Consider the following 24,916-nt stretch of genomic DNA (forward strand, 5'->3'; position numbering starts at 1 on the left):
TTTTCTTTAATTTATTTCCTTAATTATGTTGCTTATCTATATAATATATAAATATTTTGACTTCCGATATAAAATTATTACTATACTTCATTTATATTTATAAATTTAATATTATTAAACTTGACTATTTTTGATACTTTTTCATATTTGGATACCCAATTTTCTAAAGTATAATTTTAATATTTTGGTTAGATTCTCACCTATACTTTTTCTATTCATTTACATTATTAATGCATGCTTTAGTTTTTTATTTTTAAGACTAAAATTATTAATAATTAATAATAGAAGAAATACGCACAAATTATACTTGCTTTACCACACTAAGGTTACGTATGAGAAGAAAATATTTACTGGACTATTTTAATAATCGAAGTAAAGTTACTGCAATTACTTATATCATACATTGTTGGATTACGGGTCATGGGTCACCTATGTGGAACGATCCGACTCATTTCTTAGTCAGAAAAATGAGATTAACGCATAATCTTATTTCAAAAGAAAAGGCGCTCAAATTTTTCTATATGTTCCTTTTATTTTCTGACAAGAAAAACCCAAAGAGAAAATTGGGTCATAAACAAATAGTTGAAATTAATAACAACGCCAAAACGATATCATTTAATTTGTGATTCAAACTTTGTTTTCAAGAGATTCAAAGCAGGCTTGGAGCGATTTTTCAGTAGCAAAATCGACATCTTCCGCTGTAATAGAAAAAGGTACACACTGATTTCTGATTTTTGCTCCATATTTTACTACAAATGGCATCAGAGACAAGTTCTATTATCCTATTTTTACATGTTATATCTCGGAGTTTTAATGTGTAAAACTTTTTTTAAAAAAATTGTATTAACATACCTGTTAGAAATTGTTCATAGCTGGATGCGAATCAAATTTTTTGGACCCGATAGAACTTGAATTTTTAGCCTTCTTAGCTGAAATCAGATGCGATGAAATTGCATTTTAAATTCGATTGTTAACCAATTATTTTCCTTCATTTTTTTTGGTGAAGATGAAGGATAATTAAGGGGTGAACATAGTCTTTGTTTCTTGAGGATGAAGAATAATAAACCATGCATCTAATTTTTTTTGAAAAATATTAAATTAAAAGAAAAAAGGAAAGAAAAGTACTTGTTCCATTTATTTAGTTATGAGAACAGTGTACTGCTACTATTTTTTTTTACAGGATTTTTTTCATGTTACTTCATGAATAGTAATATATTTCTTTTTTAAGGTATTAAAAATGACTGTGAATAATTTTGGTGATATAAGTATTAGAATTAGATTTGATATAATTTTTGTCTTAACAAGTCCCAAAATTTATTTTAAATAGATTTTTCCTTCTACAAAAAATTATGACATAAGTTATCACATTGAGTGGTTAAACCATTCTAATTATTTCTTGGTTCCTATTTCAGAAATAGCTGAACAAGGACAAACTCAAATCACTTCGAGTGGGAGTTTTGGATGTCGAGCAAAGAGACAAAGTGGAAGAGCACGTCGTCGAAAGACATATTTTTGAGGTCGTGAGATCATACGAAATGGTGTTCCCAAGGAGACACAAAATCTGTTACGAAATAAAAGGGCTATGCAAAGAGAAAAAGAGAAGAAATAGAAAGAGATCAAGTCTTTTAAGATGTCACCTAGTATTACAGTTGCTAGTTTTATTCATTTGTTTGAACTGAAACGTGTAGAACTAGAAAACTATGTAGAAATCTCGAATTGAAAAGCATTAGCTATTTTAGCAAATTCTCTTCATGATCCTTGGGGCGAGAGATTAATTGATGTTTACCACGAGATTTGGCCTAGCGAGCCTTTTTAGGTGTATATAAGTAGTCTCGAATATTTATGGAATGACTTTTATCTTTAGATTGACTAGTAACATGAAGTTCTTTATTAATTTTATATTATATTTTATATATATATATATATATATATATTAAGTTGTTTATCTCCTTTTATATGAATCATTCATTTATTTGAGTTTAAAATGACTTAATTGAAAGCTATCATCCTAATACACATCAAGAAATTAATTTCTAATTTTGGTCAAGTGTTTAGTTTGTATATGATGATTGGATTCTTAAGTGTCTTTTCGATTTTACACTAAACATGAAACCTTTATGTGAAATGATTTACTTAAATGTGGAATTTGCATGCATAATTGATAAAATACTTGTGTGATTGTCTCTTAATAACAGACATGACATCAAAAAGCATAATTGCTAACTTGAACAAAGGAGAAAAACTAAATGAAAACAACTACAATATTTGGAGTCGTAAAATGTGGTATGTACTAGAAGAGCAAAATGTTCTTGAAGGTATTAGCCATGTCTTAAGTCTATCAAAAGAGGGTAATACTTCACAACACAGAAGAGACCTTAAAGTTTATAAGGCTTGGAAAAAGGCTGATTTCATTGCATGTGAAATTATTGTAAGTTTTGTGGTTGATGACCTCATACACGAGTGAGAGGAATTTCCTACTGCTAATGCCATCTAGGTACACTTGCGAGGAACATATGGGGGTACTTCTGTCACCCATCTCAAACAGTTGACTATTAAATTTGACACTTATAAAAAACGTCATGATCAGAATATCAAACAACACCTTAGGGTGATGTCCAATATGATAGCTCAACTCAAAAGTGTTGGTCATGTTCTCTCAGATGAGCAGCAGGTTCAGGCAGTTGTTAGATCACTTCCCAATAGTTTAAAATACTTGAAGGTTAACTTAACCCATAATGATAGCATCAAAACTTTTTTTGATATTGCCCATCATGTTGAACTTGAAGATGAGTGGATTGGTGCTACTAAAGCTGTTTCTAATGCCTTTATGGCATAATCAAGTGGTAAGAAGTCTTTAGGATTCAAGCATAAGAAGAAGTGAAAAAATAACGGGAAGGATAAAGAGACCAAAGAAGGACCCTCTGAGAAAAAGAACAAGTCAAATTCTAAGAAGGAAAAAAGATTTTTCAAGAAGAAAGACAAAAGCAAGATGAAGGGCTACAGTTGCAAAGTTCTGGGGCATTTTGCTCATAAATGTCCTGAGCAGAAAAAGGTAGCATTTCTAAACGCAACTCTAAGTGCTACATATGTTTTTAGCACTGCTTTATTAACTGAATCTTATCCTATATGGATTGTAGACTCAGGATTCACTGAACATGTGAGGCGAGATCGAGAAGCGTTTGTGAAGTTTCATCGAGTTTCACCTGGATCAAGGTAGATCTATGTAGGAAATAATGCAAGACTTGAAGTCAGAGGGATTGGCACTTGCAAAGTAGATTTGCGTGGAGGCCGGTCTTTAGTGTTCAGAGGGATTTTCATTTATTTTTTAGTTGTAATTGTGTAATAATTACTCTAGATAATGTTTTTTTATGGTTTTGGACATTTTTATGATCGCTTTATTGTTTTAGATTGTAATCCTTCAACTTATGACTTTTATGTTGACCATTGTGTATTGTCATGTTATTCTAGTGATAATGATGTTGATATACTTACATGGCATACTAGATTGGGTCACATAGGGCAAGATCGAATGAATAGATTGGCAAAAGAAGGACATCTAGATTTTTTCTTCAAAATAAAAATGCCAACTTGTGAAAATTATCTTGCCGAAAAGATTACACGTAAATCATTTGGGAAGGCTAAAAGAGTCGAATTCCCATTGCAATTAATCCATTCTAATATCTGTGGTCCAATGAATGTGAGGGCAATAATTGGTGCTTCATATTTCATTACCTTTATTAATGATTTCACGCGTTTTGGTTATATCTATTTGATGTCTCATAATTCTAAAGCACATGAATGCTTCAAAAGATATATGAATGAAGTTGAGAATCAATTAGACAAAAATATAAAGGCATTAAGAACCGATAGAGGCCGTGAATATTTGTCAAAACAGTTTGAAGAACTGTGTATTGAAAAAGGCATTATTAGACAATTAACCACTCTTTATACACCTCAACAAAATAGCGTAGCCGAAAGAAGGACTAAAATATTGTTGGATATGACAAGGTCCATGATGGCACAGGAAACTTTACCAATCTCTTTTTGGGAGAATTCATTATTAACTGTGGCCTACATATTAAATAAAGTGCCTTTTAAATCAGTATTTTCTACTCCTTATGAATTATGGACTGGTAATAAACCAAACTTTAATGATCTACGACCTTGGGGTTGTGCTGTATATATTAAAGATCGTTTTGGTAAGTTTGAAAAGCTAAGTCCAAAAGGAAAGAAATGTATCTTTATAAGATACTCAGAACACTCCAAAGGATATGTGTTCATTAGAGAATTGAAAGATGAAAGTACTACTTAGATTGAATTACGAGAGGTCACATTCCTGAAAAATAATTTTTTTAAAAGGGGTGAAATAAAGGAAAATGAGCCTCTTTATAAAATACTGAATTCAGATGATCAAATAATGTCGCCGGACATGCTTGATAATTCAATAGATCAAGAAATAATTTTTGGTCTAAGTGGAAGTTGTGAATCCCAAAATCCTATTGACGAATCTGAACTTCAATTACGTAAGAGTACTAGAAAAGGTGTACCTAAAAGATCTTATGAGATTGAGGATTATGTTTTCTTGGTATCTCCCACAGAATTGGATGAACCTAATTCTTTGACCGAGGTTTTATCGAGTCCTGAAAAAAATGAATGAATAAAAATGATGAACAAAGAATTAGAGTCTATCAAAACCAATAAAGTCTGGGATCTAGTTGACCTTTCTTCTGGGCGTAAAGCTATTGGGAACAAATGGATTCTCAAGATAAACGCAAATCAGATGGGTTAATAGAAAGGCACAAAATACGATTGGTGGCAAAAGGTTTACTCAAAAAGCTGGAATAGATTATGAGAAATCTTTTTCACCTGTTGTGAAATTTACCTCAATTCACTTGCTTTTGGCTATAGTTGCTCGTTTAGATTTAGAATTACACCAAATGAATGTGAACACCATTTTTATTAATAGAGAACTAAATGAGGAAATTTACGTGGAACAACTTGTAGGTTTTGTTATTAAAGACCAAGAAAAGAAGGTTTGTAAATTAAACAAATCAATATATGGCCTTAAGCAATCTTCAAGGCAGTGGTACATGAAATTTCATAAGAAAGTGATTTCATTTGATTTCATCATGATCGATGAAGACCATTGCATCTATGTGAAATAGTCCAAAGAAATATTTGTGATTCTTTCGCTTTACGTGGATGATATTTTATTAGCTGGAAACAATTTAGAGTATGTAAAAACTGTTAAGTCATGGCTTTCAAAGTCATTTGACATGAAAGATATGGGTGAAGCAGACTATATATTGGGTGTTAAAATCTAAAGAGACCGTTCGAAGAAATTTTTGAGTCTATCTCAAGAAACATACATCATGAAAATTTTGGAATATTTTTGAATGAATAGTTGCAAATCCATAGATACTCCTATAGAAAGATGTGAAACTTTAAGCCTTGAATGTGTCCAAGAACTGAAAAAGAAAAAGAAGACATCTCTCGAGTACTATATTCCAGTGCAGTTAGGAGTTTGATGTACGCTATGATGTGTACTCGTCTAAACATTTGTTATGCCGTAGGTCTGGTTAGCAGGTATCAATCCATTCCTGGAAAAGATTATTGGAAAGTAGTAAAGAGAATTTTCTGATACCTGAAAGAAACTACTGATTATTCACTATGCTATAGTGGATTTGATTTATCCATAAGAGGTTATACAGATGCTGAGTGGGCTGGTGACAGGTATGATAGAAAATCAACCTCCAGTTATGCCTTCTTACTAAATGGTGGTGCATTTTCATGGAAAAGTAAGAAACAAACTTGCACAGCCCTGCCAGCTATGGAATTAGAATTTCTGGCTTGGGCATCTATAGTACAAGAAGTTGTTTGGTTGAAGAGATTCTTTGAGCATTTGTATATTGCAAAGAATTCTGAAGGTCCCATGATTTTATATTGTGATAGTCAAGAGGCTATCGCATATACGAAGGATCCTAAATATCACAAAAAGACCAAACACATTGATATTAAGCATAACTTTGTAAGAGAAATAGTAGCAAGTGGAGAAATAAATTTACAATACATTCCTACACGAGAAATGATAGTTGATCCCTTTATTACGACGATAGAGACTTGTTTGAGAAACATATTATGGCTCTAGGATTACGTAGGATATGATTATGTTTATGTATTATAGATAAATTGATTGTAATTATTATCAATATAAGAATCTTGAATTTATATTCAATCTCATATGCATGTGAAAATATATTTTATTAATATAGTGTGTCAAACAAGTCGTGATATTTGCTTTTTCACATGGGCAATCGCCTCTTACTTCAAGGAACGTGAAGAGAAAAGTTCCACCATAAGATAATGACTTGCTTTGTAAAGCCATATGTGAGTTTCTCTAAGAATATGAATTTGAGGATTATTAAAGAAAGAAGCTCAGGTTACGCATTTAGAATGTCTAGACCTAGATCTGTACGATGTTGAATGGCTAAAAGAATGAGACACACGCACCAATATAAGGTGAGAACATCGTAGTACGTATTTCATACCACGTGTGCTTAGCGACCAATGGGTTAATGGAAGAATGAATTCCTGCTTCTTCATTGTGTGAGACCCTCAAAGTTATTTTAACTTTTCATTGAAATACCCTTAAACCTTTGACTGTTTCTTGAAGTTTCAATCGGTGTTGCTACTTTAGCATGTCTAGGAAAGCAGTTGATTTGGAATAGATAGATTCGAGTAGAAAGAAAAGACGATTAAAATGAATATTTTAACTTGTTTACACAAGCCAGCTGTTACACTAACCATATAAGAGTCAAGTGTAATTGTGTATATAAAGTTAATCATGAACGAGTTCACCTCTTTAAGAGGATGAGGGACCGGATAAGTAACTACTGAAGTAGTGAATGATGTCTGGGGTATTGTGAGTATTAGTATACTTATATTAGTAGAGAATTCTTTCCACATGTGATTGAATTCCTAATATAGCTTGTAAAACCTTATAGCTAAAGCTTGTGATGCTCATAGATCGTACAAACTATTTGCCGTATGAATTGGTGATTTGTTGATGTCGTACTGGCTTGGATAATGTCCACAATGTATGAAGTGGGAGATGTTGGATTATGGGTCATGGGTCACCCATGTGGACCGACCCGACCCATTTGTTAGTTAGAAAAATTAGATTAACACATAATCTTATTTCAAAAGAAAAAGGAGGAACAATAACAAAATAACTGTTCCCGCCCCAAAATTTTCTATATGTTCCTTTTTTTTTTTCTGACAAGAAAAACCCAGAGAGAAAATTGGTTCATAAACAAAGAATCTAAATTAAAAACAATGCCAAAGCGAGAGCATTTAGTTTATGATTCAAGATTTGTTTCCAAGAGGTTTAAAGCAGACTTGAGGCAATTTTTCGGTAGCAAAATCGACACCTACTGTTGTAATAGAAAAAGGTGCACACTAATTTTTGATTTTTGCTCTGTAATTTACTATATACGTAATTGTAACTACAAAAGGATAAAATACATACACCAACACAAAGCAGCATCAAATACTTAGGAGCATTAAATTGAGAAAATAAATTAAATTTTTTAAATACTTTTTCGTCTCCTTTATAATTTTATGCCAGTATTTTTCATTAATCTCCCACATAATCATGAAAAATTGAATTTACTTTCCAGTTTATAATTTTTAGATACAATTCACATTTTCTATTTTCAAGCAAATTTCACCAAACATCTGTAGGGAGTTTAACTTTTTATTTTTTAATGTTTACATTCCTATTTTTTATTTTTCTATACTTAAAACAAACATAATGTTTTTCTATCCGCAAAATCTTATTACTAAATTACATGTTTTATAATTTTTCAACTCTTTATTAAGTAATTAGTAATTTCTTATATAAAAAAAATTTAATAAGAACATAACTGTAATTGAAAAATCATATTATATTTACATTAGATATCCACATTTCCCACAATCATCTCACAAATATTACCTTTTTTAAAAATAAAATACACATAAATACATATATCAATACAAAGCAACGGGAGTTAATTGTAGAAATAAAAGCACCTACTTAACATTTAATTATTTATTTTATAAAAGAGATAATACATCAAAACCCCCCTAAATTTGTCCTCCCAACTCACTTTAGTACTTAAACTTAACTTCCGTTTATTTACTCCCCTTAACATCTTTAAAGTGAATTATTTTCACCCCTCAAGCTGACATGGATTTTTTTTTAAAAGAACCTTTTTTAATTTTAAAACTGATATGGTCCTACTTTTTTTAACATATATATATAAACCCACCCCTTACCTCTCACCCCACCCGATCTTCATCTTCTTCATACCCCCCTCGCCCCCCTCCCCCATTTTCTTGTATTTTTTCTTACAATCCACCCCAATTTCTTTTCTCCTTCTTCTAACTCTCCATCTCCACTTTCATTATCTTCATTAATTTCTTCAAGAAAAGAAAAATGTTTGTGAAAAGTTATGAATTTTAATGGGTTGGAATTTATTGTCGAATTAATTTCTTGTCGAATTTGTGGTTGATGTTCAAATTGATTATTGGGGTTTTCTGATGATGATGTGAAGTTGTACTTGAATTTTGAGTTTGATTGGTATGAATTTTTCTAGTTTAATTTTGTATCCGCCATTGTTGAAGCTTGAAAACAAAAAAAAAAAAAATGAGTTCGTTGAAATCATGATTGATGTCTAAACTGATTATTAGAGTTTTCTAATGAAGCTGTAAAGTTGTGCCTGAAATTTGAGTTTCTTCAATTGGTGGTTTGATGAAGGAATAATTGGTGTTTCTTGAATTGGTAATATGCTTTAAGTTTGAAGAAGATAAAAAATGGAGGTAAGTTTGAAGAAGATAATGCTTTAAGCTTTAGAAATTTATTTTTAAAATGTTAGATTAAAAATATAACTGTATTTGAAAATTAAAATATTTTTTTAAGAATATTAAAAATGCATAGCAGTTGAAACATGAATTTTGATTTTTGAAAGGAGACAGTGGAATAAAAATTAAGAATCATTAATTAATCTGAAAAGGTAAGTTAATATTCTTAAATATTTTTTACCCACGTTTTCCACTAATCTCCCACACAACCACAAAAAGCAATATTTTTTTTACAATTTATAATTTTTAGATTCAATTTCTATTTTAAAGCAAAATTACATTCCTATGTTCAAGTAAATTTCATGAAAATCTCTACCAGAGAGTTTGAATTGTTATCTTCTAATACTTATATCCCAATTTTCTTACTCTATTATATTTAAAATAAACGAAGTCTTTGTTATCTGCAAAATGTAAATAGTAAATTAAATGTTTCAATTATTGTTAATTATATTTTACCTAATTAATAATCTTCTAATATAAATAAAATAATTTATAAAAACATAATTGTGACTGAAAAGTCATATTATATTCACTTTAGATATCTAAAGTTTCAGCAATCATCTCACAAAATTTACCTTCGATTTAAAAAAAATTCAAATAAATACATAAATTAATACAAAGCAGCAAGAGTTAGTTGTGGAAAAGAAAACACCTATTTAAAGTATTACACTAAGAAATGAAAAAGATAACAACATTTTATACATAAGTATGTGATATTCGTACCCATGTTTTTCACTAACCTACCAGACAATCACTTCCACAACAAATATACCCAGCAATTTGTAACTCTTTTTAATACAATTTTAATTTTATAAATAAATCACATTTTCTATTTTTAAGCAAATTGCAAAATAATTTTTTACGCAGTTTTTCATATAGATAAATTTTAAAATATACAAATTTCTATTTTTTTATCTTTAAAGCAAACAAAGTCTTCATTGTCTGCAAATGTTAATAACAAATTACATATTTTAATTATTGTTTAATTCTTTATTAAGTAATTAATAATCTTTTAATATAAATAAAATTTTTATAAGAACAACTGCGATTGGAAAGAAAACTTATAAAAAATTAGAATTATTTTAATCATAATAAAAATATTAAATAAGGAAAAAAAACCAGTATCGCATATTACACTATTTAGATAAACATAATGAAAGAAATTATGTTTAAAGATATAAAATTATATAAAATGTTTCAAACAAAAACAAAGAAGACAATGTTTTTAAGTTTAGATATAAAAATATGTTAGTTCATATTTTTATCAAGTATATTACTTAAAATTTTTAAATTGCCATCATATTTAACCCCCAGTATCCCACTACTTTTCAACTACTAAAACTCCTAACCCACGTCTTATTATTTTTTCACTAACCTCCCACATAATCACTTTCACAAAAAAGACACTCAGTAGTTTGTATCTTTTTCTAATACAATTTTAATTTTTTAATAGATCACATTTATCATCTCACCCATGTCTTTTTTTCGCTAACCTTTCACACAGCCACTTTCACAACAAAGATACTAAGCAACTGTAACTTTTTTTCATTCAATTTTATTTTTATAAATAAATCTTATTCTCTATTTTCAAGTCAATTTTAATACAGTTAGTCTCCTATAAATACACATCCAATGCAGATTTAATTGTCTCAAATTCTGTAGCATAGCTTTTCTGCAAACAAATATTCAAAAATATGACAAGAGTTGATTATACAAGTCAAATTACAGATAATAACATAGGCTGAAACTTGAAGGTAAGAGTTGTACGTATGTGGCATGCTACACCAAGAAACAAATCAAATTTTCTTCTGTCAATTGAGTTAGTTCTTCAAGATGAAAAGGTAGTTAACATTACTCTATATTTTACTATTTTATGTATCAATACTAACTTATTAATTCTAACTTATGTTCTCACTTATTTATTTGTAGGGAGAAAGAATTCATGCAACAATTCCACGTTCAGTTGTCCGTCGTTTCGAAGGAGAAAAAAAATGTAATGAAAGAAATGGGATTGTATGTTATGAATACTTTTGTTGTTGAGCCTAACAATATGCATTATAAAACAACTTCACATAACTTGAAGCTTGAGTTTACACCCAAGACAATTTCTTTGGAGACAACTGATTCAGATTCTGGCTTAAATATTTTTAATTTTCGTTTGTTTAAGGATTTAAAAAAATCACATTGACTTTGATGACACTCAATTGTTTGATAATTTTTTTCCTATTTTACTATTTGAATTTTTTTCATTTACAAAATATCACTATTTTAATATTTTTTTCTATCCTTCCTGTAGATGTCATAAATCAAATTGTTTGTCATTAGAAAAAATAAACTCATCAACTTCGAGATGGTACAATCAGTCAATTTTTGAATATTGTTATCGAAGATTATGAGTAAGATTATGATTCAATTAATAATTTTAAATATTTTTCTACAATCTTAATTTTTAATATTTATTTATTAATGCAGAAGAAGCACAATTACAATAACTTTTTGGGGAGACTTTGTTGATAAAATCATGCCTCACATACACAATTTGATTGATCAACCTGTCATTATTGTTATGCAGCTTATAAGAGCGCATAAATTTTAAGGTTTATCAATATTGTAGCTTACACTTCAGATATCGTTTTCAGTTAAAAAATATTATACACTAATACTATCTTAATATTTACAGGGATATATTGTATACAAAATACATGAAATTCCTTCAAACCATGGATGAATCCAGATCTTTTCAAAGCTAATGATTTCAAATTCAGGTTTCTTTTACACTATAATACATTTATATTGATACTAAAATAAAAATTATGTGCTAAACTAATTTAAAAATAATGCAGATTAGGAAGGGTGTCTGAAGCTACCCCTGAAATGTTAAGCAAATTCTTAGTGTAGTTTGTGTATTTCTAAAAAATTGATTGTTGGTACTATGAAACTTAAAACTGTTAAAGAGTTGCTTGATTTTGTGCAGGTGAAATATTCTCGATATTAATTTCTATGCAGAGTACATAAAACTGTTGAAATTTCATACAATTTTTATACATGATTATTTTTTATTTTTACAGGTCGGACATTTATGAATTATTGCAAAAGTAGTGAACTTAGAACTTAAGAACAATTGGTCATACCTGGGGTGCACAAACTGCTAGAAGAGTGTTGATGAAGATGCTAAGAACACATTTTACTGCAAGAAATGTCGTCAGATTATCAAACAGCTACTCGTAGGTTTGACCTGAATATTATCTGCTTAACGTTATAAATTAAATCAACATTTTATATTTAAACAAAATATGATATCAGGTATAGGATCCAAATTAAAGTAATGGATGATATTGGTATCGTCTCTTTATTGCTTTGGGATAACGAAGCAATCACACTCATTGAAAAATCCGCTTTTGAATTGAAAGACTATCCGTTGGAGGTATATCATATTTTTTTAGTTTGTTTTATGAATCTTACAAATAATACAACTAATATCATATTAGATTTTTGATTTTCCTTACGAGTGTTTCTATCCAATCGAGTTGTATGTTCTTCTTGATAGAATCATCATGTTTAGAGTGAATGTTAAACAAAAAAATATTGAATCACGTGATCGAGTCTATGGAGTTTCAAAGATCAATGACAATGAAGAATTCATAAATCAGTACAAGAAATTATCAAAAGAAGATACAGTCACATCATGTATGATTTTACTATAAAAAAATAATTGTTAGTAGTCTAAAGTTTACCATAAAAGGGGTGTTTAAATCTATTTATATCTAAAAATAGGAATCTCATATCAGTGTTGAAGAAGACACAGACGTTAACAAGGTATTCAATTTTTATTTATTTAAATAAAAAAATTGTAATAGATATTTCATTATTTGTTTATTTTTAAAATGACTATTTCCTATTCTCCTTTTTGTGTTAGGATTCCGCAAATAATAATGAGAATGTATTTCCTATACAGATTTATACTGCAAAGAAAGGTAGATCAAAAAATGAAGGATCTATATCAGAAGTTACTGATGATGTTGATCAGCTATTCGGTAACAACCCAAAGAAGGTGATTAAGAAGGAGAAAAATTTCTAAAGGAGTGGATGTGTGATAATTTTTCTTTAAAAATTTAGCTAGATTTCTTTTAACTTTCTAGATCTAGATTTAGGTATGACCCAGAATTACTTTTAAATTTTTGTTTTGTTCTATTTCTTTTAAGAATAATGACTCTATCATATCTAAGTTTTTTACTTCATATGTTAAGGCTGTATTTTAATATTAGTTAGTTAATGAATTTAATATTTTCTGCCTTTCATGACTTTATCATATCTAAGTTCAGTATTAGTTATGAAAAATTATTACAAAGATTAATGCTTGAAATGAAGTAAAATTACGTGCATGAACATTTCTTTCAAAAGCTTCTAGTGTGGTTGTTTATCAAAATTGCTTGAGAAAGTCAAAATAGGACATGAACCCTTCAAGTGATTTTCAGTGAATTTTAATTCTTCCATCTTGTGCACTTCAAAACAAAGGAAAAAGTAGAATAAGTCGAACCTTTCCTCATTCAAGAGAATATTATAAGTGAGGAAATAAGATATTCATTTTCAGTCGACATACAATTTCGATCGCATCCCAATTATACATGAACAGAAATCGGAACATAATTGATAAAAAGCATCTACTAGATTACCTGCATTGACTAAGAACTTCACAGATGGACCATTGGGGCATTTGGTCATCCACATATATAGGTCCTTTCCCTTCCGACACTGAAAATAAGAAAATATCGCAAAAAAAAAAATGATGAAACCATAACTTCTAAATGCATAAAAATCAACAATATTGTTCAGCAGAATATCTATTCACTATCGCTAAAACAGATACAGAGGAAACTCCACAAATCACAGTATATTCTCTAGAATAATGAGTTCTCAAGTCTCTTTTTGACAAAATTCAAAATGGTATGATAATAGTTTCTCTGTAACAACTCAAACAGCCTCCAATGCCATGATCTAATTTCAGAGGGTTGTCTTCTTCCAATCTAAGCTCAATTAAAAGGCGTCTAAAAGAACTGAGTTACAATAAGAAGATATGTTTTCCTTGCTGCACCAGGTGGCTGTGAATTTATGATGCTACGCTAGACTTACTGAGTAATTTTCATAGCACTAATATTAGAAAAATTTTCTCATAAACTTCGAGATTTATGATGCTTTTCCAGAACATTAATTAAATAGATTGCTAAAATAATTTGAGTTCCTCCTTCTGACAAGTGAAGGAGCAAAATAGGAAAGAGACCGCAGAGATCACATCTACTAGGGTACAAAATATGAATTAATAAAGTATATTATCCTCTAAACATGACAACATAGGAGTTTACAGATAACTCAGAATAAAGGATGCACAGACAAGTTTAAAAATACGATATCATCTTCTTATTTTTATGACAAGGAAACCTACAGCAACTACCCTTCGGGTGAGCACAAGGTAAAACTCACTTAAGTGTAATAGCCACTAGCCAACAAATCAAACAAGAGAAGTATGCTATGAGCTCGACTGAAAATACGTGTGGTTTCGAACCTGAGGATCTCCCAAACTACAACTAGGTCACCCTTTTGGGTTATTCATCTTCAAAGTAGAGATGGGTTATTAGTCACTTGGCTTGCAATTTTTCCTTGGGAAGCAACGTACGATTAGGAATTGCTTTCACCTTCCAAGTTTCATTGATTTGCAGCTGAAAATACCAAATCATACATTATGTAATCATCACCAATTGACATTACATTCTAACTATTTAAATTTTTTATGTAAAATCTTTCAGTTAATCAATAGAAATATAAAATAAAAATAAATAGAAAAATAGTATAATCTGCTGGACGCATTAACACGATTGGAGGTGAATCTATGTCTGCACAAACTATGTTGACTAATTTATTAGAAGCTCAATTTTTTGGTGAGCTTTAGTTAAAGTTGAGTTAAACTTAATGAGAGAGTAGTTGGAGATGTGGCTTTATATTATTCTTTGCTTACATAGTAGTGTTCGGAACAAATGTAAAACTCAATGATAGAAAATATATCTAAAAATGTTAAAAAATAATTTTCAACTAACAACGTGTACCTCATTTTTCAGATTTATAAAATGTGATTTAAAATGTTACCTAGACGATGAGTCATTCTCTATTGACATTAAAATAGATCTCTTCACTCCAAATTAGTCACGCAAGTAAATCATTTTTTGGACTTATTTTTTAATTATTGAGAAGGACATCAGTCGATTTCAGTGTCTGAATTTCGTAGCGTTAGCTTCAGACACTAAATTTCATAGCATATGTTCAATCTTAGGGAGTTCTTCCTCATAATTCTCGGGCAAAGTAACAGATGCATACCTGCAGGAATTGAATTTTCTGCATTTCTGGAACATATACAGGGTGATATATGTGGGCCCATTCACCCTCTATGTGAACTATTTAAGTATTATATGGTTTTAATAGATGTATCTACAAGATGATCACATGTGTATTTATTATCAACTCGTAATTTAAAATTTGCGAGATTACTTGCTCAAATAATAAAGCTAAGAGCACAATTTTCAGATTATACAATAAAGACAATTCGTCTTGATAATGCTGGTGAATTTACATCCCAAACATTTAATGGTTATTGTATATTAACCGAAATAACAATTGAACATCCGATTGCCCACATCCATACTCAAAATGATCTAGCAGAATCATTGATTAAACGCCTCCAATTAATCGCTAGACCACACTTAAAACATGGTAGATCAATTGGTTTCAAAGATAAAAATCCTCGAAAAAAAAAAAGAAATCAATGAACAAAATAATCGTAATATGGAGGAAGCTACTCGTGAAGAGCAGCAAGACATAACTATTGATAAAACCTCAGAAGAGGTTCAGGTACCTGAAAGTAAAGAGATCTCAGTCAGTTATGTCTCATAAAAAAATATGAAATCGAAATGATATAATAGTCGATAATATTTTTGCTTATAATGTTGCTAATGAAAAAATGCAACAAGATGAGGATCTTGAATCAAAATCTGTCAAAGAATGTAGAAAGAAAAATAATTGGACAAAATAGAAAGATGCAATCAAAATTGAATTGGCTTCGCTTGAAAAATATAAAGTTTTTGAATTTATAGTCTAAACACCTGACGGTATAAAGCTAGTGGAGTACAAATGAGTTTTGTGCGAAAACGAAATGAGAAAAATGAAGTCATTAGATATAAAACACGACTTATGGCACAGGAATTTTCGCAAAGACTTGGCATTGATTATATGGAGACGTATTCTTCGGTGGTGTGTACAATTACCTTCAAGTATCTTATTAATTTGGCAGTTTATGAAAAACTTGGTATACATCTGATGGACGTTGTAACAACCTACTTATATGGCTCATTAGACAGTGATATTTATATGAAAATTCCTGAAGGATTCAAAATGCCTGATGCATATAATTATTCTTGAGAAAATTGTTCAATCAATCTTCCAAATTCTTTATACGAATTAAAACAATCAGGACGCATGTGGTATAATCGCCTTGGCGAATACCTATTAAAAAAAGGGTATAAAAATGGTCCAATCTGTCCTTGTGTCTTTATTAAAAGGTCTGGATCTAAATTTGTCATAATAGTTGTATATGTTGATGACTTGAATATCATTGGAACTCCTGAAGAGCTTTCAAAGACAGTACAATATTTGAAAAGAAAATTTAAAATAAAATACCTCGGAAAGATAAAATTTTGTCTTGGTCTACAAATTGAATATTTTACGAATGAAATCTTTGTCCATCGATCCACATATACTGAAAATATTTTAAAGAGATTTTATATGGATAAAACACATTCATTAAGTACCCCGATAGTTGTGAGATCACTTGATATTAATAAAGATTCATTTCGACTTCATGAAAATGATGAAGAACTTGTTGGTGCTAAAATACCACATCTTAGTGCAATTGAGGCATTAATGTATCTTGCCTCACGACCAGATATATCTTTTGCTGTAAATTTATTAGCAATATTTAGTTCTTCCCCATCATGAAGACATTGGAATGACATTAAGCATATATTTAGATATCTCGAGGAACTATTGATATAGGACTATTTTACTCAAATGAGTACGATTCATAATTAATTGATTATGCAGATGCAGGATATTTGTCTAACCCACATAAAGGTCGATCTCAAACAGGGTACTTTTTTTATATGTGGAGGTATAACTATATCATGACGTTCAACAAAACAAACCATGATTGCTACATCTTCAAATCATGTAGAGATAATAGTCATTCATGAAGCAAGTCGAGAATGTGTCTGATTGAGGTCAATAATTCAGCACATTCATGAAACATGTGGCCTTACTTTGAAAAAACATTTCAACAATATTGTATGAAGACAACACCGCATGCATAGCTCAATTAAGTGGAGGATACATCAAGGAGACAGAACAAAATACATTTCACCAAAATTATTCTTTACTCATGATCTTCAAAAGACGGGTGAAATAGATGTTCAACAAGTTCGTTCAAACGATAATCTAGTAGATATGTTCACTAAAGCAATGTCAACATCAACCTTTGAGAAGTTGAGATACGAGATTGGGATGCGTCGTCTCCTAAATATTAAGTGATGTTTTTATCGGGGGGAGTAAATACACGCTGCACTTTTTTTTTTCTTAACTAAGGTCTTATCCCACTGGGTTTTCCTAGTAAGGTTTTTAATGAGGCAGCAAACAATGCGTATTACAAACCGCTATGTACATCTTATTTTCTTTAGAATTTTTTTTTACATGAACATCCAAGGGGGGGTATTGTAAATAAGTTATTTCTTTTATGGATATTCACATTTACACATACTTCACATACTACACATACTATTGTAGCATGTCAAGAAGTTATTTCTTTTGTGGATGTATTTTCACATACTACACATACTACACGAGTTAATAACCCAAATAGTCACTCAACTTAAGATTTTTCTCTCAGAAAGTCACTTAACTTTGATTCTTACTTCAAAAGTCACTCAACTATGAATTCTTTTCTCAGAAAGTCACTCAACTTTAGTTTTTACTCCAAAAGTCACTCAACTATAAGTGTCTTTACTTACAAAGTCACTCAAGCTATTTAATTAATTTTTTTCATTAAAATTTTCTAACATGTAATTTTTATTTAAAACAAAAATTTTAAGAAATAAAAAATATTTTTATTTAAACCATCAATTCAATGATCCGCTCATATCCAAAATTCATTTAAATGAATATTTTTTTTATTTCTTAGAATTTTGGTTTTACAACTATTTTTCGCATTTTTCTTGTCCAATAATTACTCTATACTCTAAAGTATATATAGTTATACAAATCATCAATTAATATCCTAAAATCACAATCATTTGATTGTATAATTTTTGTTGCTAATTTTACCTCGTTGCAGTGTATGTACTATAATGTTACTAATGTTTAATAACATTTGCTAATATTTTATATCATATCATTTTAGTTTAAAATCTATAACGTTTTCTTTTATCAACTTATTAAGAATAGAATTTATTGTATTTATTTGATGCATTTGTATATTATACAAGTGGTAATACAAAAAATTACATTATGATTGGAAAATCAATTTCTTAAATAAATATCACATTGAAAGTTAATTAAATCTAATCAGCTAAATGAATATGATTCTGAAAATCTTAAAAATTAATACTAACTTCATAAGTGAATTGACGTAAACTATATAGGATATTTTAAAATTTCAGAGGGTTAAATATAAAGTAACTATAATATGTAATAATATGGTTCAAATGATTTTATATTTTTTAAAATTTTATTTTTAAATAAAATTTCATGTTAGCAGATTTTAATTAAATTGGTTGAGTGACTTTGTAAGTAAAATATCCATAGTTAAATAACTTTTGAAGTAAAAATTAAAGTTGGGTGGCTTTCTAAGAGAAAATCCTAAGTTAAGTGACTTTTGGAATAAGAAACAAAGTTGAGTGACTTTCTAAGAGCAAAGTCATAAGTTGAGCGACCATTTGAGTTATTAACTCCATACTACACAAAGGCATTGCATATTACATTGTAAAAACACACCAAAAAGAAAATAAAATCATTTTCTTATATCTATAATTCTCTCTCCCCTCCCTTTTATTTTAGTGTATTTATTTACAACAACATACATTTATTATAATATTGTTTTATTCTTAAGCAAGAAATCAAACATAAAAGACTAATGTTAAGTGCTTGCATCATTAGCTTGAAGTAACTAAATTTTAAGATTAAAAATATTAAGCTTGATTTTTATTTTTAATTTTTTGATAGAAGCTTGAATTATCTAACTCTTTGGGTTTATTTAAGATGTAATGTGTGAATATGAATAGTACATATCTAATTTGAGTGGCAAATAATTAAAATTATAATTTCATCACTCTTAGTATTTATTAAGTAATTTATCATATCACGCTTATGTTTCTTTCATATTAAAAAAATTAAATTTTGACAAATATGCCCTTTATTATACTCGTTGTTTGATTAATTTTATAAACAATTTTAAAATTCCTTTTTATAAAAGCTAATTATATCTTTTTATTTAGTTAAAAATTTGATGCCAAGGTGATAAGAGCTATAGCCCTACATGCTCATTGCTTGTTAATGTAGCGTCCTAATATGTACCCCTCCGTTCGTCTTTCTCCTTTTGAAAGACCGAGAGAATCTAAAGAAATTATCATTTGACAATACAATTATTGTCCTTCCAAATTATATCGAAATACTTACCATACAAATAAAGAGCAAATGGTTAACAATTAACTCAAACTCGTTGTAGATTATAGCAATTGCCTTTTTTTTTTTTTATAGTTCTCTATGTTTAAAACACATTTATTCCATACATATAATGCATGGCTTATTTCGTTGCACGTAGATCTTTATTGAAATTCATCAAATCAAAGTGTCGATGCACGTAGAGTACATAGGTTATTATGCTTGCACGACAGTTAATTCAGCAGCGTTATTGGATTGGATAATTTGCTGTGAGTATTCTCCTCCTTCTTCCCATATTTGAGGAAGGGCTTCTCTTATGTTGTGTATGCTCCTCAAGGCATGATCTGCCCCTGCCACCAACGTTGAGCTCCCCACCTGCACCAAAATACTCATTAGTTTATAATGACCCAACGGTTTAATCAAATCCAATACTTTTTCACACACATTCAAAATTCATTATTAAGAATTTTAAAAAATGATTAAATTTATCAAACTCAAATCTTAAATTGGTCTCTGGGTTACTCTTCAACTACTTTTGATCAAGACTAGAAAGAAGGTGGAACATACAACAACCGTGTGTAATCCAGCTTGTTTACCACTTGCTATGTTCCGAGCGCTATCATCGAAAAATATCTGAAAAGGCAATCGAGGAGGAACAAATTAAATTACACCTTCGGTCCATTTTTGACTGTCCGCTATTCATTTGACATATTCCTTAATCAAGAACAAATCGGTTTTCTCAATGGGATAAGTACAAGAATGGACATCTAATTTTTAGTATAGCGAAAGATTATAAGTGAAAGGAGGGAGTATATTACATACAGTTTTGTTTGGATCAAGATTTGCAATCCGAATAGCAGCCTCCATTGCTTCCAGTGAAGGCTTGCATAAAATACGAGAACGACGACTAGCAGCCTCATCATCAGTAGTATCCTCCAATGGAGGATTCAAAGTTTCAAAGCATATAATACCTTCAAAACAATCTCCTAGCCCCAACCTACTCAGCACTCGTATTGCATGTGCTTTATCCCCGTTTGTGAATATCTGATTAATTCACCAAGCACCAATAAATTACTATTAATGTTTTAAAAAATTATTTCTCCTAAATAGTAATTGTATCTTTATAATTATAGAATATATTAGCTAGCTAGCAGTAGAGAAGCCAGAAATTTCGCTAAAAGTGTACTTACAATTTTGCGTTGTGGCATGGAAAGGAGGAGGTTCCTCAGAAGTGGATCAGGTTTTAGTACCTCATACGGCAATCTTCCATGCACAAATTCATGAAACTTGTCGTTGTCAAATTCGTATCCTAGCTCCTGCATACCATTGGTGCATATTATTAACTTGTAGTACATTATATGGTGTAGATATATTTTCTTTTATTGAGCACCAAGATTAAGGAAAAAAATATTTTGAACTAGTTTTCTTAAATATGTCATGACACATTTGTATATATGTTAGTAAAATCATGTGGGCAAAATGAGAAGTTGATTAATTTAAAGGCAAATTATTTTCAAGTACATAAATATTTCGTTCTTTTTTCCATACACTACCTAAGAGTTGCCAAAAAGAAAAAAAAAAAAAGCATTCTTCAATTTTTGAACTAGATTAAAAAAGAAAATAAGATAAATAAATTGAAATGAAAAAATGTAATTTACCTTCAAGCCTGCCATTGTTGTGCCGTACTCCCTATATAGGTCCAAGCACATCTTTGGCACTTCAGTTTCTTCAATATTTAGGTGATGCAACATATACTCTAGAAAGAAATATGTTAATTACTATTTGCCAACAATTATTATATATAGTTCCTTGATCATGATGAAATTTTATTGGTTAATTGTTTAATTACTTGGCATGATAAGATAAAGTATAGTACCTTGTATATTTTTGCGACAAGCTAGGTTGACACCTGAGCTAAGAGGATACAAAGTGTCATCCATATCTGGGAAAAACAATTTACATTTCTGATAAGAAAGTCATTTTTTAATTTAGTGATTTTTTTTCTAGGATAATAAAGGAAGAAATTAATGAAATATATACAATTCGTTGTCTTTTAAGTTCCAAAGACAGCATACTATATATATATATACACAGTAATGTAACCAGATATAGTTGCAGAAACTAAACATACCAAACAACAGGCAGTCAAACTTAAGACTGTCAGACCTTGCAACGGATTCCATTCTCAAGAGTAGACACGCTCGCTTACGCCTGCAAATGTCACTTAGCTTAAATAGTCTATAAAATTTTTATTTTGAATATTATTTTCTGTGAAAAGTGAATTTCGAAAAAGTACTTTGAGATAATAGTAATTTGTATTTAGCTAATTAATATATTTGAACAATACATTTTAAATATCAGAACAAAAATTTGTACTTGGTCAAGGTTTCAAAAATGCTTCTGAAAAAAAAAAAAAATTACGTACATTTTTTCTGTTTCAGGTACTGCTCAAAATTAGATCACTTTTCTTTTTCTTTCTAAGAATTAGTCAATCGCCTTAACTCTCTAAGATAATTAATTTTTTATAATTATAAAAAGTAACTAGACATTTTATTTTCGAGAAGGTTGGCCAAACATACCTTCAAAATTCTATATAAAATCTCTTAATTAACTTATGATTTGTTGAAACATTTCCCTAGTTAACCACTAGAGTTGGCATGGTGGTTCAGAGCCATGTCCCTTAAGTAAGAGGCCGGGGGTTCGATCCCCTCCTCTGGCGAATAGAGCAAACTCTGTGGTCAGTTCCCTACCTCTTAGTGCGCTGACAGAGGAGCGAAGGATTAGTCTCACGGCTGCCGGCTATGGGATATGTTGGGAAACAAAAAAAAAAAAAGAAACATTTCCCTAGTTGGGAAGGAGAATGAGGATAATCAAAAGTATATTCCATATCTTCTTTTGAAAAGGTTGTATCTCTTCTGGTAATAACTTTAAAGCAAAACCTCCAAATTCTAATACTAGCAGTTAAAGTGATATATAAAGTCTCATTTACTTTCACTAATACTAAGAAATCCGTTTTATTAAAATCTAAATACTCAATAATAAATAATTAAGATTGCTTGCTTTTATAATATTTATATTTTAATAAAATACTAAATTAATCTAATATCATATAAAAAATAATTTTTAAAAAGTATGTGACACTTGGAAGGGTTATAATGGATAGGGGCGGTGGTGGTGGGTGTTGGTTCTTTTCTATCTCCAAAAATATAGAGTGATTACACTCTCTTTACCTCATCAAAGTTTAAAGGGGTAAAAACTATCAAATAGTCAAGATCAGAAGGTAATTAAACTATTGATATTTTAGAAAGAATTTGAATAAAACAAATTAATAAAAGTCTTTAAATATTCTGCCTAAAAAGCAAAAGATGTTGGGTAATACAAAGTGGTGTAAGGTTAGTTAAGTTGAGAGATCAAAATATGTCAGAGAGTTCTAAACGTAAATATAATTGGATATACTAGAAAATCAAGAAAAAATAAACTTCTATTACGAAAGTCATAAAGCAAAGTATTACTAGGAGCTAAAAAGCAAGCATGTAACAAACTATTAACATCTGTTAGTTGTTGGTCTATTGGAAAAGAGATTGAAAAATCAGAAGTGTAGTATATATAAACCCTTTGGATTCTGATGATAATAGGGTTAATTAAACCAAAGGGACAAACAGAAAACTTTTATAATGAAAGATATATATAGTAAGTCGTGCAAGTTTAATTATACAATCGAAGGGGCATGAGATTGATGATCAAACTCCAAGCCTACATCATACGTCTTGAATTTAAATCTTGAAAATAAAGAACTTCTTGATAAAGAATATTTTACCTTCTTAGTCGACTCATCAGACCAAAAATCAATTTATCTCGCTAAAACTCAGAATATCTTTTATGTTCAAATGAAGATACAAAACACCCTAGTTTATTACTTCATTATATACTTTATTCTATTTTAGCCAACATTTTTTTCCTTTTTAGTCCATGTTCAAGAGAAAAGTAATTTTCTAGAAAATAATTTAACCCTTAATTATTTTCTTTTATGCAGGGAAATGTGTGGTATGTTTAATATATACGTACCAACCACAAGTTATCTTCTATTCTTTAATAGAATGAACAAATGTTGTGATATATTATTACTACTGATCCAAAAATCTTTAATCGTTTCTTAAATTACTTTCTCCGTTCATTTTTAGCTGTTTAGTCATTCTTAAGCAGCAATAACTAAAATGACAATCATACCAATCATTATATTCTTCGAATATAATAAATTTAATGCTTTATTAGATGCATTGAGAAGTTAATGATTATAGTAAATAATAAGGGTAAATAAAGAACTAATTAAGTAATAAAGTACCTTTTGATTTTGTAAAGTGGACATCTATTTTTAATATAGTGACCAAGTAAAAATAGATGGAGAAGCTAATACCAAAGGAAAGGCTTGCTTTAATTTAATTACCTGGGTGATGAAAATCCTGAAGGAAAGAAACTAGCTGGAGAGCTTCCTGCACCTGCAGGACACAAATAACGTATGATGCAGGGATATAATGGCTTTGATTGGAGGATGATTACTTCATGAAGAATTGAAGCTAATTTATAGTAGATGGTTATTTACTTTTTATATAAAGATTGGGGTACCTAACTCCCTAAGTAGCTAGGAATAATAAGAATAAGGGAATGTTAGGTAACACCCACTAGTGTGCCACTCGAACTTCTTCGTGCAACTTTTTGCCCACTTAATTCCACAAGGATCACTATAGCTAGTTGCCAATGTGTCATACGTAAATATAGAAGAGAGCATGTAAGAATTGTTTACACTATATCTAGTAATTTATACCTAATTGAAAACGATTGATAGACTTGGACAACATTGTGCTCTTTATTGCCTCAATCCTATTGGACGAATTTCTTGCACCATTGCTACATTATTCCAACTTCTTATGGTTTTTTTAAACATTTAACCATGCGAAAGAGAGGCTATGGGGTAATTGAAAAAGTTGGTCTCATTTGTTCAGAAGGTCACAGGTTCAATCATGAAACAACCTCTTGCAGAAGTATAGGAGTAAGACTGCACGCAATACATACTTGTGGTTCATTTTTTCCAAACCCTGCACATAGCGGAAGTTTCAATGCGTCATACTGCCCTTAATTACTTTTAACCATGTATTCTCAAAATTCACCGGCTTTGATAAGTTCAAATTCACTCCAAGTAGGCTCACTAAGCAAGTAAAACATTCCTTATAACTTCTCATTTCTTAGTGCTCGAACCCGAGAT

The 24,916-nt window shown here is 29.9% G+C and overlaps 1 protein-coding gene across 3 annotated transcripts; it reads right to left on the reverse strand.

Annotated features, from left to right (window-relative positions):
- Positions 1 to 19,700: 19,700 nt before the first annotated feature.
- LOC107840108 (uncharacterized protein C24B11.05) lies at positions 19,701 to 24,347 on the reverse strand. Of its 3 annotated transcripts, XM_016683844.2 has the most exons (8): positions 24,101 to 24,339; positions 21,788 to 21,867; positions 21,533 to 21,598; positions 21,315 to 21,412; positions 20,847 to 20,972; positions 20,479 to 20,700; positions 20,224 to 20,289; positions 19,701 to 20,031 (listed from the first exon to the last, which is right to left on the reverse strand). In XM_016683844.2, exons 2-8 carry the CDS (start codon positions 21,837 to 21,839, stop codon positions 19,873 to 19,875), a joined length of 789 nt encoding a protein of 262 aa, XP_016539330.1. In that variant the 5' UTR covers positions 21,840 to 21,867; positions 24,101 to 24,339; the 3' UTR covers positions 19,701 to 19,872. The 3 variants fall into 3 exon arrangements, with proteins under 3 accessions (XP_016539330.1, XP_016539338.1, XP_047254116.1); XM_016683852.2 differs by lacking the exon at positions 20,224 to 20,289 and having other exon boundaries at positions 24,101 to 24,347; XM_047398160.1 differs by lacking the exon at positions 21,788 to 21,867.
- Between the last annotated feature and the right edge of the window lie 569 nt (positions 24,348 to 24,916).

The sequence above is a fragment of the Capsicum annuum genome, chromosome 1 (genome assembly GCF_002878395.1).
Source record: "Capsicum annuum cultivar UCD-10X-F1 chromosome 1, UCD10Xv1.1, whole genome shotgun sequence".
NCBI lineage: Eukaryota > Viridiplantae > Streptophyta > Magnoliopsida > Solanales > Solanaceae > Capsicum > Capsicum annuum.

What these genes read in the sequence shown, in the direction of transcription:
- LOC107840108 (XM_016683844.2), bottom strand. Translation starts at nt 21,839, where the DNA reads ATGGAATCCGTTGCAAGGTCTGACAGTCTTAAGTTTGACTGCCTGTTG. An exon ending in TTGTCGCAAAAATATACAAG is followed by an intron (nt 21,413 to 21,532) that starts GTACTATACTTT and finishes ATTTCTTTCTAG; the next exon opens with AGTATATGTTGCATCACCTA. An exon ending in CCATGCCACAACGCAAAATT is followed by an intron (nt 20,701 to 20,846) that starts GTAAGTACACTT and finishes TGAATTAATCAG; the next exon opens with ATATTCACAAACGGGGATAA.